Source organism: Lepus europaeus, chromosome 22 (genome assembly GCF_033115175.1).
Source record: "Lepus europaeus isolate LE1 chromosome 22, mLepTim1.pri, whole genome shotgun sequence".
NCBI lineage: Eukaryota > Metazoa > Chordata > Mammalia > Lagomorpha > Leporidae > Lepus > Lepus europaeus.
The window spans coordinates 10,692,927-10,709,645 of NC_084848.1; the positions used below are offsets into that span (position 1 = coordinate 10,692,927).

The following is a 16,719-nucleotide window of genomic DNA, read 5'->3' on the forward strand; positions in this document are numbered from 1 at the left end:
GCCCAACGCACTGTATATCTGTATAAACATAAGGGGACTACCATGCAGGGAAGCTTGAAATGGAAATGTCTTAGTCTACTTGGGTTTATATAACAAAATTTCCATAGGCTGAGTGGCTTATAAAGAACAGAAATTTACTGCTTACAGTTCTGGAGGCCAAGAAGTGCAAGACCAAGATACCAGTGGAGGTAGGGTCTGGTGAGAACTGTTTCCTGCTTGTACACAGCTGTGGCCTTATGTGGCAGAGGGACAAGGGATCTCTCTAGATTCTCTTTTATAGGGAAGCTAATCCCACTCATGTAATCACCTGCCAATGAAATAAACACACTAATTCCACTCACCTTCCAAAGGTCTCACCTCCAAATACTATAACCGTAGGGTAGAGAAACATTCTATCTATAGGAAGAAAGTCGTGATGCCAGGGAATTGAGAGTTTTTAACATCTAAAAATCACTATTTTCAAGCAGGTGTGCATCTATGTAGTTAAAAAACAGAAACATGTGAGGATGTCCAAAGAAGTTCCACACATTCTTGTATATGAACTCACTCTGCTTTCTCCTGTCCCTTATATGTTACATTAGGGGTAACCATTACCTTATAGGTTACCTTACTATTATATCTTTTTTAGTGTTGCTAATGTAAATTCAAATAACTATTATGAATATATATTCTTTTCCTCATTTTATTACTAGTACATACTTTATTATATCATGGTATGTATAAATATATCATGGAAAAAAACTTCTTAGTACAGAGAAACTGGCCTTATTTTTCATTTCCTTGTTACAGCTGCAAGTATTCCATTGTGTGGACTTATCAGAGCTTATTTAACTTGTCTCCTATTGATGGATGCTTGTGTAATTTTCCAATCCTTTGCTGTTACAAACAATGCTGCCATTATTAATGTTGTACCAGGCAATTTTATGTGTCCAAGTATATTGGTAGATACATTCCTAGAACTTGGAATGGGAGATCAAGGGGTAAATGTTTATGCAGTAGTAAAATATAAGCACATGGCCCTTCTTAGAGGTTTTTACCATGTGTGTGGATAGTATAATAAATTCAGCGGAATAAAAACATCTCAGCAAAACCCAGGGATGGTAGGAAGTGATGGGAGAAAGTTGAAATACAAGTGTTCCAAAGGTAGAGAAGTATGAAAATATAACCACTTACCTTTGGATAAGAACTCTTGTAATGGTTGTATAGCACTGGGCAGGCGGTTGAAGGAGCTGATACTTGATTTATTCATCCATTCAGCCAACACACTGAGCACTCTCTTCATCCCATTATTGTTCAAACAAGGAGGATTCCATACTGAACAAGACAAAGCCACAGTGCTCTCAGGTAGCTTAACGTTCTACTGAGGGAGTTAGACCAGAAACAAGCACACGAAACGAATTTACACTACGATCTTCGATAGTGACGAGTGCTTGGTGAAGCTGAAGGAATCAAGGAACGGAGGAGGAAAATAGCGTCCCGCTTTACAGAGGGTGATCCTAGCAGATCCCTCCAGGAGGTGGACTCTCAGGAGAAAGCTGTCGGTGTGAATGAATGATTCTGACAAAACAAGTCCAGAGCGTGGTAAGAAGTACAAAACCCCTAAACCGGGGACAAGGCAGGAGGCAAAACCTGTTAGCAGTCCACCAAAGCTGTTAGTGGAAATAACAGAGACCACGGGGCCCTTCCGTAAGGATACAGTTCAATTCCTGTGACTCGCAAAATCCTCCGTGCTCAGAACATTCCTGACCCCTGCAGCTGAACATTCCCGCCGCTCACCTCAGCCACACTCTGCAGACTGCTCACCTCCCCTGCGTCGCCAACACTTCTCACACCCCGCATCTTTTGTGTGACGTGTTTTACCATCGCGCCCTCCTGCTCCTCTGGTTCACTGAGCGAGTTCTCCTTCTTCAGGAATCCTCCGAGCCACCTGAGTGGCCTCACGAGACAAAGTTCTAGGTCAAGGGCTACCTCATGTACACGATGCTATTAGCTTACCACACTGCCTGTGTGTAGGCAGACTTGATACTTGCTGAATCAATGCATGAATAGATGAAGACGGGCTGGAGTCAAGCCCTGGACCCTCTTACTAGCCATGGGACGTGTAACTCTGAACAGGTTGCGTAGTGCCTGTCTCCTCACAGGCAGTGTGTGAAGAGAACAAGTGTAACATCAAGAATTCCAAATGCGAGGAGGAGTGGAGCACAGATGTACAGAGCTTCAGTAGGATTTTCTATCTCTTTGATTTTGTTGGCCTCTTTTCCTATTTTTATAATCAGTGTTGTCATCATTTCAGGATAGTTTATTATAGCCAAAAGACTTTTTTATAAGGCTCAAGGTAACCAGAAAGCAAATTTTATACATAGAATTAACAAAAATAATAAACAAAGAATCAAAGGATACCACTAGAGAACATCACTGAACTGCAAATTCAGATTGAATTTAGGGACAAAAAAAAAAAAAAAAAAAAAGAAAGGGACTACAATAAAAATACAAAACCAGAATCAAATGGCAACAATGAGACCTTACCTATCAATAATTATATTAAGTGTCAATGGACTAAATTCTCCAACAAAAAGACATAATAGGCCTGCAAGGTGGGGGAGTGGGTAAAACCACCGCCTGCAATGCCAGCATCCCATATGGGCACCCATTCAGTTCGTGTCCTGGGTGTTCCACTTCTGATCTAACTCCCTGCTAATGGCCTGGGAAAAGCAGTAGAAAATGACCCAAGTGCTTGGGCCCTGCCATCCATGTGGAAGACCCAGATGAATTTCCTGGCTCCTGATTTCGGTCTGGCCCAGTTCTGGCCACTATAGGCATTTGGGGAGTGAACCAGCTGATGGATGATATCTCTCTCTCTCTCTCTCTGTTATTCAAACAAATAAGTAAATCTTATAAAACAAAACACAGAGTGACCAAATGGATTAATGAACAGGACCCAACTATATGCTGTTTACAAGAAATTCATTTCACCTCTAAGGACACACATAGATTGAAAGTGAAAAGATGGAACAAGATACTCTATGCACATAGAACCCAAAAGAAAACAGGAACAGCCATATTCATATATGATAAAACAGATTTTAAATCAAAGCAGTACAGAGAGGAAGGTCGTTATATAATGATAAAGAGTGCAAGCCAGCGGGAAGAAATAAGACTTATATATGCACCCAATACTGGAAGACGCAAACATGTAATCAAGTATTAATGGATCTAAAGGGAGAGATAAACTCTAACACAACAGCAGAAGGGGAAACAGAACAAAGAAAAACTGACCAATAGCAGTAGTGAGATTGAATGAATAATAAAAAATCTATCAACGAAAAGCCCAGGACCAGATGTCTTCTCTGCTAAATTCTACCAAACGTTTAAAAACACTAATTCTTCTTAAATTGTTTCAAAAAATCAAAGACAATAGAATTCTTCTACATTGATTCTATGAGGCCAGCGTTTCCTGGATTCCAAATCCAGACAGATACAGTGAAAAAAGAAACTACAGGTCAATAGCATTGATGAATAGAGATCCAAAAATCTTCAACAAAATACCAGCCAATCTAACCCAACAGCACAGTGAAAGATCACTCACCACAATCAGGAATGCAGTGGTTCAACAACACGAATAAATAAATATGACAACAGAAATAAAGACAAGAATCGTGTTATCTCTATAGATGCAGAAAAGTCATGTGATAAAAATCAGCATCCCTTCTTTTTTTTTTTTTTTTTTTTTTGACAGGCAGAGTGGACAGTGAGAGAGAGAGACAGAGAGAAAGGTCTTCCCTTGCCGTTGGTTCACCCTCCAATGGCCGCCAAGGTAGCGCGCTGCGGCCGGCGCACCGCGCTGTTCCGATGGCAGGAGCCAGGTGCTTCTCCTGGTCTCCCATGGGGTGCAGGACCCAAGGACCTGGGCCATCCTCCACTGCACTCCCTGGCCACAGCAGAGAGCTGGCCTGGAAGAGGGGCAACCGGGACAGGATCGGTGCCCCGACCGGGACTAGAACCCGGTGTGCCGGCGCCGCAAGGCGGAGGATTAGCCTGTTGAGCCACGGCGCCGGCCAGCATCCCTTCTTGTTTAAAACAAACAAATGAAAAAAAAAAAAAAAAAAAACTCTGACCAAATTAGATATAGGAGGAATTTCTTGATTTTAGAATAGGAATTATAGGGGCCAGCATTGTGACAGAGTGGGTTAAGCCTCCACCTACAACACTGGCATCCCATATGGACACTGGTTCGAGTCCTGGCTACTCCACTTCTGATCCAGCTCCCTGCTAATGTCCTGAGAAAGCAGCAGAAGATGGCCCAAGTGCTTGGGCCCCTGCCACTCACATGGGAGACCTGAATGGTGTACCAGGTGTTGGCTTTGGCCTGGTCCAGTCCCAGCTGTTGTGGCCATTTGAGGAGTGAACTGGCAGATGTAAAATCTCTCTCAATCTCTGTCTCTCTCTGTCTCTATCTGTGTCTCACTCTCTATCTCTCTCTCTCTTTCTGCCATTTTGCCTTTCAAATAAATAAATAAATTGTTTTAAAAATAGCATTATAAAATCTATCTCTTAGAGGTGAAGTGGTTAAGCAATAAGACATATGAAAAACCTCAACATAGGCCAGCGCCGTGGCTGAACAGGCTAATCCTCTGCCTTGCGGCGCCGGCACACCGGGTTCTAGTCCCAGTTGGGGCGCCGGATTCTATCCCAGTTGCCCCTCTTCCAGGCCAGCTCTCTGCTATGGCCTGGGAAGGCAGTGGAGGATGGCCCAAAGCCCTTGGGCCCTGCACCCACATGGGAGACCAGGAGAAGCACCTGGCTCCTGCCATCGGATCAGCACCATGTGCCAGCCGCAGCAGCCATTGGAGGGTGAGCCAACGGCAAAAAGGAAGACCTTTCTCTCTGTCTCTCTCACTATCTACTCTGCCTGTCAAAAAAAAAAAAAAAAGAAAGAAAGAAAAAAGAAAAACCTCAGCATAAGTACATGGTACCAGGTATATGCTTTTTAAAAAGATAGCTCACCATAATAACCAATTTACTATCTACATGTAACCTATAACATCATGTGGCAAACCCCAAATATACACAATAAAATTTATTTTACAAAAGAATAAAATAATGATTGGATTCTCTCCCCCACACAAGGAGGGACTTTTTGAACACAAACAGCAAAGCAAACTAAAGGAATTTAAGTGGTGAGTCTGGCTTCCCGGCAAGGCTGGGTTCTGCATCACCTATCTGCAGGACTCTGTCTACCCAGCTCTGGTTCTGCTCTCCTCCATGTTAGCATCATTCGCAGTAGTTTTTCTCTAGACTATTTCTCTAGGAATAGTCACCAGGTTCACATACACAAGGTCTTCAACCCCAGCAGAATTCTCTTCCCCGTAGTTCCAGGTCTCAGGACTGATTCTCGTGAACTCAGGTTGAGTCATATGTGTGCACCTAACCAGTCCTGTGATTCTCAAAGCCTGGATCAAGGTCTCATCCTTGGAATGGGGTCACCTGAATGAACTAAATTATCTCGAAGGACAATCACTGAGCTGTTACCAATTTGACTCCAGGTAGGAATTTAAAAACCAAGAAGAATCTAAAAAGAAGAAATAGGACAAGTCCAGGGCCCAGTAAAGACTGCATGTTAATTGCCCAAATATTATAATGAAATTGTGCTAACCTGAAGATTTATAGAATTCAAACAGTGCATTTGATGTAATAGCTTAGCATGAAGATACCACCTATCAAATAAATTGTCCGTTCCATTTAAAAAAAACTTTTTGTAGGGATGTGTGTGTGTGTTTAGCTGTTTTAATGTGATGTAACTCACAAAGCATGAACTTTACCCACTTAAAATCTACAATTCTGTGGACTTCATTCAGTATATTCACCAAGTTGTATATCCATCCACAGCCATCTGTTTTAGAACATTAAAAAGGCTTTTATGCACTGAGTGAGCAGATTTTATTTCTGGTCAGTAGAGGTGTAAGAAGGTCTCCTTGATGTTTCAAGAACAAGAACGAGTTGAAGCTCGGGTCTCCCTGTAACAAAACCATTGGGAGCTCTTCTGTGCAGTCAGAATCCAGCACACACCATCCTGCTTCTTTGATGCTTCTCCCAGACGGCCGATTTTCAGAATGTTTTTCCTGTTGCTTCTTGCTGCCACCAGCCTTCCGTGAAGGCTGCAGCTGGTAAGGAAGCGAGGAGAAACAGGACCCACCGGGCCCGTGGTGGAAGGCTGGGAGTCCCGGCCTGCTTCAGAAACAGCTCCCAGGCAAGGCCTCTTCCTCTCACACTTGGCTAGTTCACGTGCAGTTTCTTCTGTTTGTGTTCCTTTTCTGCGTTGTTCAAGATGTGAAAATGTTGTTTCTCGTCCTTATTCTACCACCTGTTATTTGCGTGGAGTGTCCCCCTCTTTATTTGCCTCTGTGTCCCTGAATTAGCGAACTAAGATTCTACTTGGTGAGTTTTTTCTATTTTATATCTTAAGTCTGTGTATTGCCTAAGTGGGACTTTGTGTATCTTGTTATGCAGGTTGACTATGTTAAAGGAAAATTGTGGTACAATGAAAGATGTTTTGCTAACAGAGAACACTTTGAAGGTAAATTTTACTTAAAGTTATATTAACAGGCTTTTATCAATGTAGACAACATGTGCAGATTACAAGAAATGACAAAAAATAGAAGTATAACATTTTAGATGAGTTAATAGCTTAAAACTGAGAAGCAAAAAATCTAAATTTCAGACAGGTTGGCACACCTGCAAGAAAACTGTACTGAGTAAACATTAATCGATGAAGCACAACTTCTGTTATTTTTATGAAGATTTGTATTAACACTAACCCTCCTAGTTTGAGAAATACCGATGTGACTTCATCTCTGTCCCTTTCTCTTTTACAGTGGATTACGTTACTGTCACCTTCGACAGGAACCGAACCCTCAGTGAGGTATGCAATTGAATATTCTAAAAGGTGAATGACTCCCTGGACTGAAGTTAGTTGAAAAAGCAGCTGTTTTGCAGACTGAAAGCCGTAACAGTGACTTAGCCCCCGGGGTTGTCTCTACTTGGGCCTCACGGGAGCTCTCTGATTATGTTCAATTGGGACCCACACAGTGATTCTAGCAAACAGGTCACACCAGGGAGAGACGCATTGGAGTGTCTCTAAACCCACATCCCCCAGAAGAGAGACACTGGAGATTTCAAAGTGTGGTTTTTGGCCAGGCAGGACAGCACGACAGCTCCTGAATTTATTTTCCCGTGAGAACTGATTAGGACTTCTATTTCAAAACAAGCATTAACTTTTACTTTCCCTTTTTTGTAGTCAAGTGCCTGTTTTTATAGTAAAGAACCATTTCTTGAATGGCAGCCTTGCTTACCTTACATTTTAAAAGGAGTGAAAAGCGCCCCTTCAAGTGTCATAACCTTTCTTGTTGACCAAGAGCGTGACACCGGAGTCTACCTCTTCCATAACCGGGTAGGTCTTAGGTCCCACAGGTGATTGCTCTCGACACCGCAATGGTGAGAATGCACCTTAGCAGCAGGTGTTTCCAAGTTTGCTAAGAACCTGGTGAAAATGCCCATCGGAAGATTATTTAAGATTAATAATATCGTTCGACACTTCGGCATTTTCCCACCTGTGATTGTCGTCTGGTTTGAGGAAAATGGAAAGCGTGGTACTGTTTGCACAGCGATTCTCCCTTACTGCTTCTCCAGGGAAATAGAAGCTGAGTTTTTCTACTTAAGTTTGGGTTTCCATAAAATGGTTAGTTACAATGAACAAAAAAGTTACTCATTTTCGCAGATCCATATTTTCTATTCCAAATGCCCTTGATCCTATCTATGAATTAGAATTATTCTAAGAATCATTTTTAAAAATTACAAAAAGTTCAGCTCCCACCCTCACGACTGCAGGGGAGAGAGGCTGGTACTGAGGTGCAGTGGGTTAAGCCGCAGCCTGCGGTGCCGGACCCCATATGGGCGTCGGTTCAAGTCCCCACTGCTCCACTTCCAATCCAGCTCCCTGTAATGTGCCTGAGAAAGCAATGAGGATGCCCAAGTGCACCTGAAGGGGAGGCCCAGAAGAAGCTTCTGGCTCCTGGCTTCAACCTGGCCCATCCCTAGCTGTTGTAGCCATTTGGGGAATAAACCAACAATTGGAAGATCTCACTCTCTTGCTATAATTCTGCCTTTCAAACACATAAATATTAAAAAAAAAAAAAAGACTGTAAGGGAGGAAGAAAACTTCCAGCATAATAGTTATAAGCATGGGCGTTGGCTTCTGCCTGCCAAGCTCGGTAATAACTCTGCCATAAATCTCTGTCGTCTATTATACAACTGTGAACAAATTATCTAATCTCCTACGATTCATTTTCAACACCTGGAACGCGAGTGTGGGGGGAGCAGTGGAGTAGAGAGAGTCATTATCCCTGCTCCTTCCAGGTCTGTGTCACTATCATAGTCAAAAACCAAGTGGCCAGCGCCATGGCTCACTAGGCTAATCCTCCACCTGTGGCACTGGCACCCCGGGTTCTAGTCCCGGTCGGGGCGCCGGATTCTGTCCCGGTTGCCCCTCTTCCAGGCCACTGCTCTGCTGTGGCCCGGGAGTGCAGTGGAGGATGGCCCAAGTGCTTGGGTCCTGCACCCACATTGGAGACCAGGAGAAGCCCCTGGCTCCTGGCTTCAGATCAGTGTGGTGCACCGGCCGTAGTGGCCATTTGCGGGGTGAACCAACGGAAAAAAGGAAGACCTTTCTCTCTCTTTCTCTTACTGTCCACTCTGCCTGTCAAAAAAAAAAAAAAAAAAACGAGTGACAGGGAAGGCTAAGGACTGTAACGTGGCCTGATAATGATGGGAAAACTCTTGTGACAGGCTCCTTCTCTTTAAATCTAGATCCAGAACATTGCTACTGCCTCCGTGAACATCCTAAACAATAGCAAGCCAAATCTGCTCCCGAAATTCCCACTCTTCCAGTTTCCTTCCTCATTCTCTTCTCCAGTGGGAATGATATTCCATCCCCGAAGTCACTTTCTGTACGCCTATGGCAACCAGGTATGTCCGCAGAAGATGCCACCTGGGGCACGGGAAATTCACCCATGTGTTCTACACTGAGCGGTTGTGCGTAAGGACAGAGGCCCCGCCCAACGATGGAGGCGGTGGAAATGGGAGGGAAACAATGAATAGTTACTGACTATTGGTGCGAAACTTTCAGTGAGTGCTTTGGCTGATAAAATTAGTTACCTTGAGTTATTTTGCCAACTATAATACATTTCTCACAACTCTAACCTAGATGTTCACCATTAATCCGTTACAAGTGTGCTTCTGTCTGGTATTTCCAGCATTTAATGTCTGCTTTTCTTTATTTGACTTTGCCTAAGCTTGGTTTTCTAGCTATGCTGTTCTTGAAGCTACCCTGATGCATTCTGCATCCTCTGTCTCACCTTCAGTCCATTAGCTCCCTACCAGTAGCCCAAAGTCTCGGCCAAGGTGGGATTATGCTGTATCTGTGGGGCATCAGGCGGTTTAAATGGAGCACAGGGCCTGGGGGGACATTGTAGCGTAGCAGGTTAAGCCACCACCTGCAACGCCAGCATCCCACATGGGCAGTGGTTAGCATGCTAGCTGCTTCACTTCCAATCCAACTCCCTGCTAATGGCCTGGGAGAGGCAGTGGAAGGTGGCCCAGGTGCTTGGACCCCTGCTACCCACATGGGAGACTTGAAAGAAGCTCTTGGCTTCAGCCCTGACCATTACAGCCATCAGATTGTTGCCTCCCTGTCTCTGTCTCTCTGTCTTGCACTTTCAAATAAATAAATAAATCTTTAAAAAAAAAAAAAAAGAGCACAAACATGAAATAGTAAGGAAACTTCAGAACCAAGAAAATTCTGCCCTGACTTCCAAGGAAGGCAACTAATTCTGAATCTCAAGAGAACTGTAAAGGTGTTACAATGTGTCCAAGCTCTTCTTGAAACCCCCTTGCTCATTCTGGTCTCACACTAACTGGTTAAAAGCTTGACTTCCTCCTTGACCCTTGCCTTTTGATGCCCCAACACTAGGAACACAATTTATTTTTTTTAAAGATTTATTTTATTTATTTGAAAGACAGAGTTAGAGAGAGAGGTAGAGACAGAGAGAGAGAGGTCTTCCATCCACTGGTTCACTGGTTCCATCCACTGGTTCACTGGAGCTGCGCTAATCCGGAGCCAGGAGTCTCTTCCAGGTCTCCCACATGGGTGCAGGGGCCCAAATACTTGGGCCATCTTCTACTGCTTTCCCAGGCCATAGCAGAGAGCTGGATCAGAAAAGGAGCAGCCGGGACTAGAACCGGCGCCCATATTGGATGCCGGCACTTCAGGCCAGGGCTTTAACCCACTGCGCCACAGCACCGGCCCCGGAACACAATTTCCATCCTGTGGTGTCAAGGCTGCTTTGCACGTGCAACAGGCAAACATCTCAGCGAAGTTTCTGGGCACGTGTTTCCCGCAGTCCACATCTCTTGTCCTGCGTTCATCTGTGTATTAGCTTGTCCGTGAGGCAGCAGAGCTGTCTAGGACAGCCAAGCACCATGTAATGCTCTGCTCAGTCGTGGAGCATACCTGGTCCTCACCTCGCTGTTATGGAGCATAACCTAGCACAGGTCTGGCTATCGGGAAAAATGTCTAAGACATCCTAAAAGAAAAAAAAAAAAATTGGAGAGACAGAGCAAATGTCAGAAGCAGACAGGGATATTGGACTTGTCAGGCTGAGAATTTAAAACAGTTGAGATCAAGATGCTAAGAGCTCTAATGTACAAAGCAGACAGAACACATGGGCAGTGGGAGCAGAGGGATGGACACTTTACGAAAGAACCGAAAGAAACACCAGAGAACAAAAGCACTATAACAGAAATGAAAAATGCCTTTGACGGGCTAAGGAGTCGCCTAGAAGGCCTAAACAAAAATCCCTGAACTCAGAGCTTGGCACAGTGGTAGAATCATAGCCTACGGAGCAGAGAGAGCCTCTTCAACAAATGGGGCTGGAATCATGGGCATCCACATGCCAAAAAACAGCAAGAAATCCGGACATACGTCCTACACCCCTCAAAGTGTTAACTCGGCAGGGCAGGCATTTGACTTAATGGTTAGGACGCCTGCCTTCCACATCAGTGCCGGGGTTCAGTTCCTGGCCCTGGCTTCCACTCCAGCTTTCTGGCAGTGCAGACCCGAGACGCAGTAATGCTAGAGTAGCTAACTGTGTTCCTGTCACCCACATGGGAGACCTGGATTGAGATCCCAGCTCCTAGCACAGCCCCAGATGTTGCAGGATTTGGGGGAATAAAACTTCAGATGGAGGAGCTCACTCTCCCCTCTTCCTCCCTCCACCCCAAATAAAGAAATAAATAAATACTCAATGTATCACAGACCTAAATATAATGTAAAATGCAAAACTATAAAACCTTTAGAAGATAACATAAAAGAAAAGCTGTGTGACCTTGGGTTTGGCAATAGCTGTTTAGATGTAATAGCAACGGCACTATCCATTAAAGGAACAATTGATGAGGCAGACTTCATTAAAATTTTGCTCTGCAAAGAAAATTGTCAAAAGAATGCAAAGACAAGCCACAGAGGATGAGAAAAGCATTTCAAAAGGCACATCAGTTGAAAAATTGTTACCCAAAATACACAAAAGCCAGTGCAGAGGCATAGTGGGTAAAGCTGCAGCCTGCAGTGCCAGCATCCCATATGGGTGCCAGTTTGAGTCCCGGCTGCTCCACTTCTGATCCAGCTCTCTTCTGTGGCCTGGGAAAGCATAGAAGATAGCCCAAAAAGTCCTTGGGCCCTGCACCCACATGGGAGACCCAGAGGAAGCTCCCGGCTCCTGGCTTCAGATTAGTGTAGCTCCGGCCATTGCAGCCATCTGGGGAGTGAACCAGCAGATGGAAGACCCCCCCCCCTCTCTCTCTCCTTCAGCTTCTCTGTAACTCTACCTTGCAAATAAATAAATAAATCTTTTTTAAAATTACACAAAGAACTCAGTAAGAAAACAAATAATGAAGTCTTCTACATCTTCCATCTCCTCCCCACAAAAAAGAAAAACTATGCTCATTAAAGATATCCTAAGTGAAAATAGAAGCTACAAACTGAGAGGTGATGCTTGCAATGGATTTAACTGAGAAGTAACTAGAGATAAGAATAAAGAATTCCTACCAAGCAACATGAGGAAGAGCCTAGTATCTAAATGACACAAATAGATATTTCCCAGAAAAGAAAGCACAAGTAGAATAAACATGTAAAGAGGTGGTGTAGCTCACAAGAAATCAGGGAAATACTATCAAGAATGCAAAATGATATCATTTTCAGCGACTTACTTGGCCAAATTCTGACAATGCAAAAGTTGGAGAGAATGGGGATCAATTGGAACGCGTCTTTGTTGCTGATAAGACAACAAATCACCACAACTATTTTGGAAAGCTGCTTAGTGTTATTATTATCCGATAAATTTGAACGTTTTGCATATTTCATGACCCATTAATTTCACTTTTCAGCAAGGGAGACACATACATGAGAAGACATTTTAAAAATGTTTATCCTGGCACTGTTAGCACAAGCATTAAATAACTGAAAACAATCCAAGGGCCTGTAAATAGGAGAATGAATAGAGAAATTACAGTTTAGCCAGCACTGGAAATACAGATGAACTCAGCTATGTGCAACAGATATGAATATAAGAAAATAATGTTGGGGCCGGCGCTGTGGCACAGGTTAATCCGCCCATGGCACTGGTTTGAGTCTTGGCTGCTCCACTTCCAATCCAGCTCTCTGCTGTGGCCTGGGAAAGCTGTGGAAGATGACACAAGTTCTTGGGCCCCTGCACCCACGTGGGAGACCTGGATGAAGCTCGTGGCTCCTAGCTTCGGATCAGCGCAGCTCTGACCATTGCAGCCAACTGGAGAGTGACCCAGTGGATGGAAGACCTCTCTTTCTGTCTCTCTCTCTTGCTGTCTATAACTCTGTCAAATGAATCAATAAAAAAATCTTCTAAAAAAAAGAAATAAAAGAAAGGAATGTTGGGGCCAGCACTGTGGCATAGCAGGTAAAGCCGTCGCCTGCAGTGCCAGCATACCATATGGGCACTGATTTGAGTCCCAGTTGCTCCACTTCTGATCCAGCCCTCTGCCCTCTGCTGTGGCCTGGGAAAGCAGTAGAAGATGACCCAAGTGCTTGGACCCCTGCAGCAATGTGGGAGACTCCTAGCTCCTGGCTTCAGCCTGGCCCAACTCTGACCATTGTGGCCATTTGGGGAGTAAACCAGTGAATGGAAGACCTCTCTCTCTCTCTCTCTGCCTCTCTGTAATTCTGCCTTCCAAATAAATAAATAAATCTTTACAAAAAGAAAATAATGTTGAGGTAGGAAGTAAATTCTAGAAGAAAATGTATGCTACTAGAATGCTTTTTATAAAGATATAAGAGTATTTCAATAAGGTTGTGTAAAACATGAAATTAAAAGATATGTTTGCAGGGTGTGCTTTGGTCTGGCAGTTAAGATGTTGCTCGAGATGTCTGCATCCTGTGTCAAATGTCCTGGGTTCAAGTCCCAGCTCGGCTCACAATTCCAGCTTCCTGCCAAGGCACACCCTGAGAGGCAGCAGGGCAAGGTGGCTCAAGTAGTTGATACTGGATTGAGTTCCTGGTTCCCAGCTTTGGCCAACCATCGTGGGCATTTGGGGACTGGATCAGCAGATGGGAGCTCTCTCTCTCTCTCTCTCTCATTTATAAATAGATATGTAATTTTTTTTTTGACAGGCAGAGTTAGACAGTGAGAGAGAGACAGAGAGAAAGGTCTTCCTTCTGTCGGTTCACCCCTCAAATGGCTGCTACAGTCGGCGCGCTGCACCAATCTGAAGCCAGGAGCCAGGTGCTTCCTCCTGGTCTCCCACACGGGTGCAGGGCCCAAGCACTTAGGCCATCCTCCACTGCACTCCTGGGCCACAGCAGAGAGCTGGACTGGAAGAGGAGCAACTGGGACAGAATCTGGTGCCCCAACCAGGACTAGAACCTGGGGTGCCGGCGCCATGGCTCACTTGGCTAATCCTCCACCTGTGGCGCCGGCACACTGGGTCCTAGTCCCGGTTGGGGCTCCGGATTCTATCCCGGTTGCCCCTCTTCCAGGCCAGCTCTCTGCTGTTGCCCGGGAGGGCAGTGGAGGATGGCCCAGTCCTTGGACCCTGCACCCACAGAGAGACCAGGAGAAGCCCCTGTCTCCTGGCTTTGGATGGGCGCAGCACGCCAGCCGTAGCAGCCATTTGGGGGGTGAACCAACAGAAAAAGGAAGACCTTTCTCTGTCTCTCTCTCTCACTGTCTAACTCTGCCTGTCAAAAAAAAAAGTAAATGAAGCAAGAGAGAAACTTGCATGGTTTTAATCATTCGAGGACTAACTAAGATCCCAAAGCACACTTTTTGCAAATGACAAGAGGCCCTTTCATACGGAATACGTTTGAGTCCTTATTTGCTGGTTACCGAGAGCATGAAATTTCATGTCCCTGAGAGGTAAACCCAGCTGCGTAGCATTCTCCCCCTTTTGCAACCAAGGGAACTTGGTTCGGGAGAAGACAGGGGTAACTGTGTGCATGTATTTAGCATGCACTCACCGTGTAGACCGCCGCTCTCCTGCAGGCATGGTGCCACAGACCCCAGGACAGAAACCGAGGGTGGAGCAGTAGCCAAGGGCTTTGCACGTGTGTGCGGGAGAGTGGGGAGGAGGGGTGCAGGAGAGATGTAGGGCAGCAAAACAGCTGTGCCACGTGACTCTGTGTGGGATGATTAGGCTGACCGGCACCTGCCGGCTGCTCCATGGCAGCTCTCCAGTGGGGTCTCATCCCTCTATTTCCCTAGGTTTGGCTTTCACTGGACGGCGGCAACACTTTCGAGTTAATAGCTGACTTCCATGGTGACATCATAACGAAGACGTATCATAGTTTTTATACTTCTGATATCACTTTTGTCTCCCAGAGCGGAAAGGTGTACTTGACAAAGGCAGGTGAGGAAGTTGCTGTTGGTGGTGTGAGCCCTATGTGAGGGCCAGGGATTAGAAGCTAAAAGAAAAACGTGCTTTATTAATCTAGTCCTGAAGTCTCAACCCTGAGAGGGGCGGGGGCATAGGATCCACAGAAGGTGGATCCCATGGACAGCCCTAAAGAAAGGGACCCTTGGGTTGCTGGGCTGTGTTCTCTCTCTCTCTCTCTCTCTTTCTTTTTTTTTTTTTTTTTTTTTGGACAGGCAGAGTGGACAGTGAGAGAGAGAGAGAGAAAGGTCTTCCTTTTTCCGTTGGTTCACCCCCCCCAATGGCCGCTGCGGCTGGCGCGCTGTGGCGGGCGCACAGCGCTGATCCGAAGGCAGGAGCCAGGAGCTTCTCCTGGTCTCCCATGCAGGTACAGGACCCAAGCACTTGGGCCATCCTCCACTGCCTTCCCGGGCCATAGCAGAGCAGTGGCCTGGAAGAGGAGCAACCGGGACAGAATCCGGCGCCCCGACCAGGACCAGAACCCGGGGTGCCAGCGCCACAGGCGGAGGATTAACCTAGTGAGCCGCGGTGCTGGCCGGGCTGTGTTCTCTTTTATGATTTCAGCGATACCTACTTGCTCAAAAGTGAAATAATAATAACTGCCGCCTACCAAGTATGCTCAGCATGGTACAAATACCACCTCGGCCCCTTGTCAAAGCCCGTGACCCTGGCTTACTTTTGCTAATGCAGTTGCTACAACTGAGGTTGCACAGCTAATAAAAGGGGGCGTGTGTGAATGATACGTTGTTCTCCCTCACCTTGACTAGGTGACCTTGCTGTGTCACAGGTCAGGTCCCGGTGGCTCCTGTCAGTCTGTCTGCCAAATGGAAGAAACAGTTAATGATGGGCCTTGTTGACAGCTTTGACCACGAGGCCAAGAAATGTTGACCTGATTTCCCTGCCTGTAGACGCATTGTTTGGTGCTCACTGTACAGCCACTTTGCAGGAAAACTCAGTGCGATTGTTCATCCACCTCTGGGTTCTCCCTCTCTTGGATTCTGTAAAATGCTCTGTGGTTCTACAATCAATGTGGGATTGTGGTCATTCCCCCAGGGACGCTGGCTTTATTGAGAATATTGCTGCTTTGCTCTCTACTCCTGCTGCACGCACAGCAACCTTGTTGCAAGGACTAGTTACAATGCAGTGTCTTTAAGGCATTTAAGCATCAGTAAAACTAACACGTGTTGTACTCATGATTCAGGAAACTCAGAGTGATGAAGGTACACGCCTTTGAAGCAAAGCCGATGCAAGTGCAGGCAATCGACCACTGTGGTGTGAGTGCCACCTAGTGGACAAAAGTTGTAAGATACACCAATTTTCAGACGTCTCAATTTCCAAAAGATGTCAAAATGGAAAGGGTGTATCTAGCTTATCAATGAAATATGACTTGTTGAACCTTAGCAGTTATATCAGAAAATTTTACTATTGAAAGTATCACTGAACAATAGGAAACCTGACTACATATGTTTCTGAGGAAACAATGAATGCTGATACCAGAAACATTTTTACAGATAGAGGGAGAAACAGAAAAGTCTTCCATCCACTGGGTCACTCCCCAAATGGGTGCAGTGGCTGCAGCTGAGCTGATCGGAAACCAGGAGCCAGGGCTTCTCCTGGTCTCCCATGTGGGTGCAGGGCCCAAGCACTTGGGCCATCTTCCACTGCTTTTCCAGGCCATACCAGAGAGCTGGATCGAAAGAGGAGCAGCCA

General features: G+C 45.4%; 1 protein-coding gene across 1 annotated transcript in view; it reads left to right on the forward strand.

The window, feature by feature from the left end:
• CATSPERB (cation channel sperm associated auxiliary subunit beta) overlaps nucleotides 1-16,719 on the forward strand; it is a 132,862-nt gene that overhangs the window by 52,593 nt on the left and 63,550 nt on the right. Inside the window, exons 11-15 of the mRNA XM_062181030.1 lie at nucleotides 6,508-6,574; nucleotides 6,873-6,919; nucleotides 7,295-7,447; nucleotides 8,863-9,021; nucleotides 14,841-14,985. Coding sequence (XP_062037014.1) covers nucleotides 6,508-6,574; nucleotides 6,873-6,919; nucleotides 7,295-7,447; nucleotides 8,863-9,021; nucleotides 14,841-14,985 — 571 coding nt within the window. The remainder of the gene's footprint in view (nucleotides 1-6,507; nucleotides 6,575-6,872; nucleotides 6,920-7,294; nucleotides 7,448-8,862; nucleotides 9,022-14,840; nucleotides 14,986-16,719) is intronic.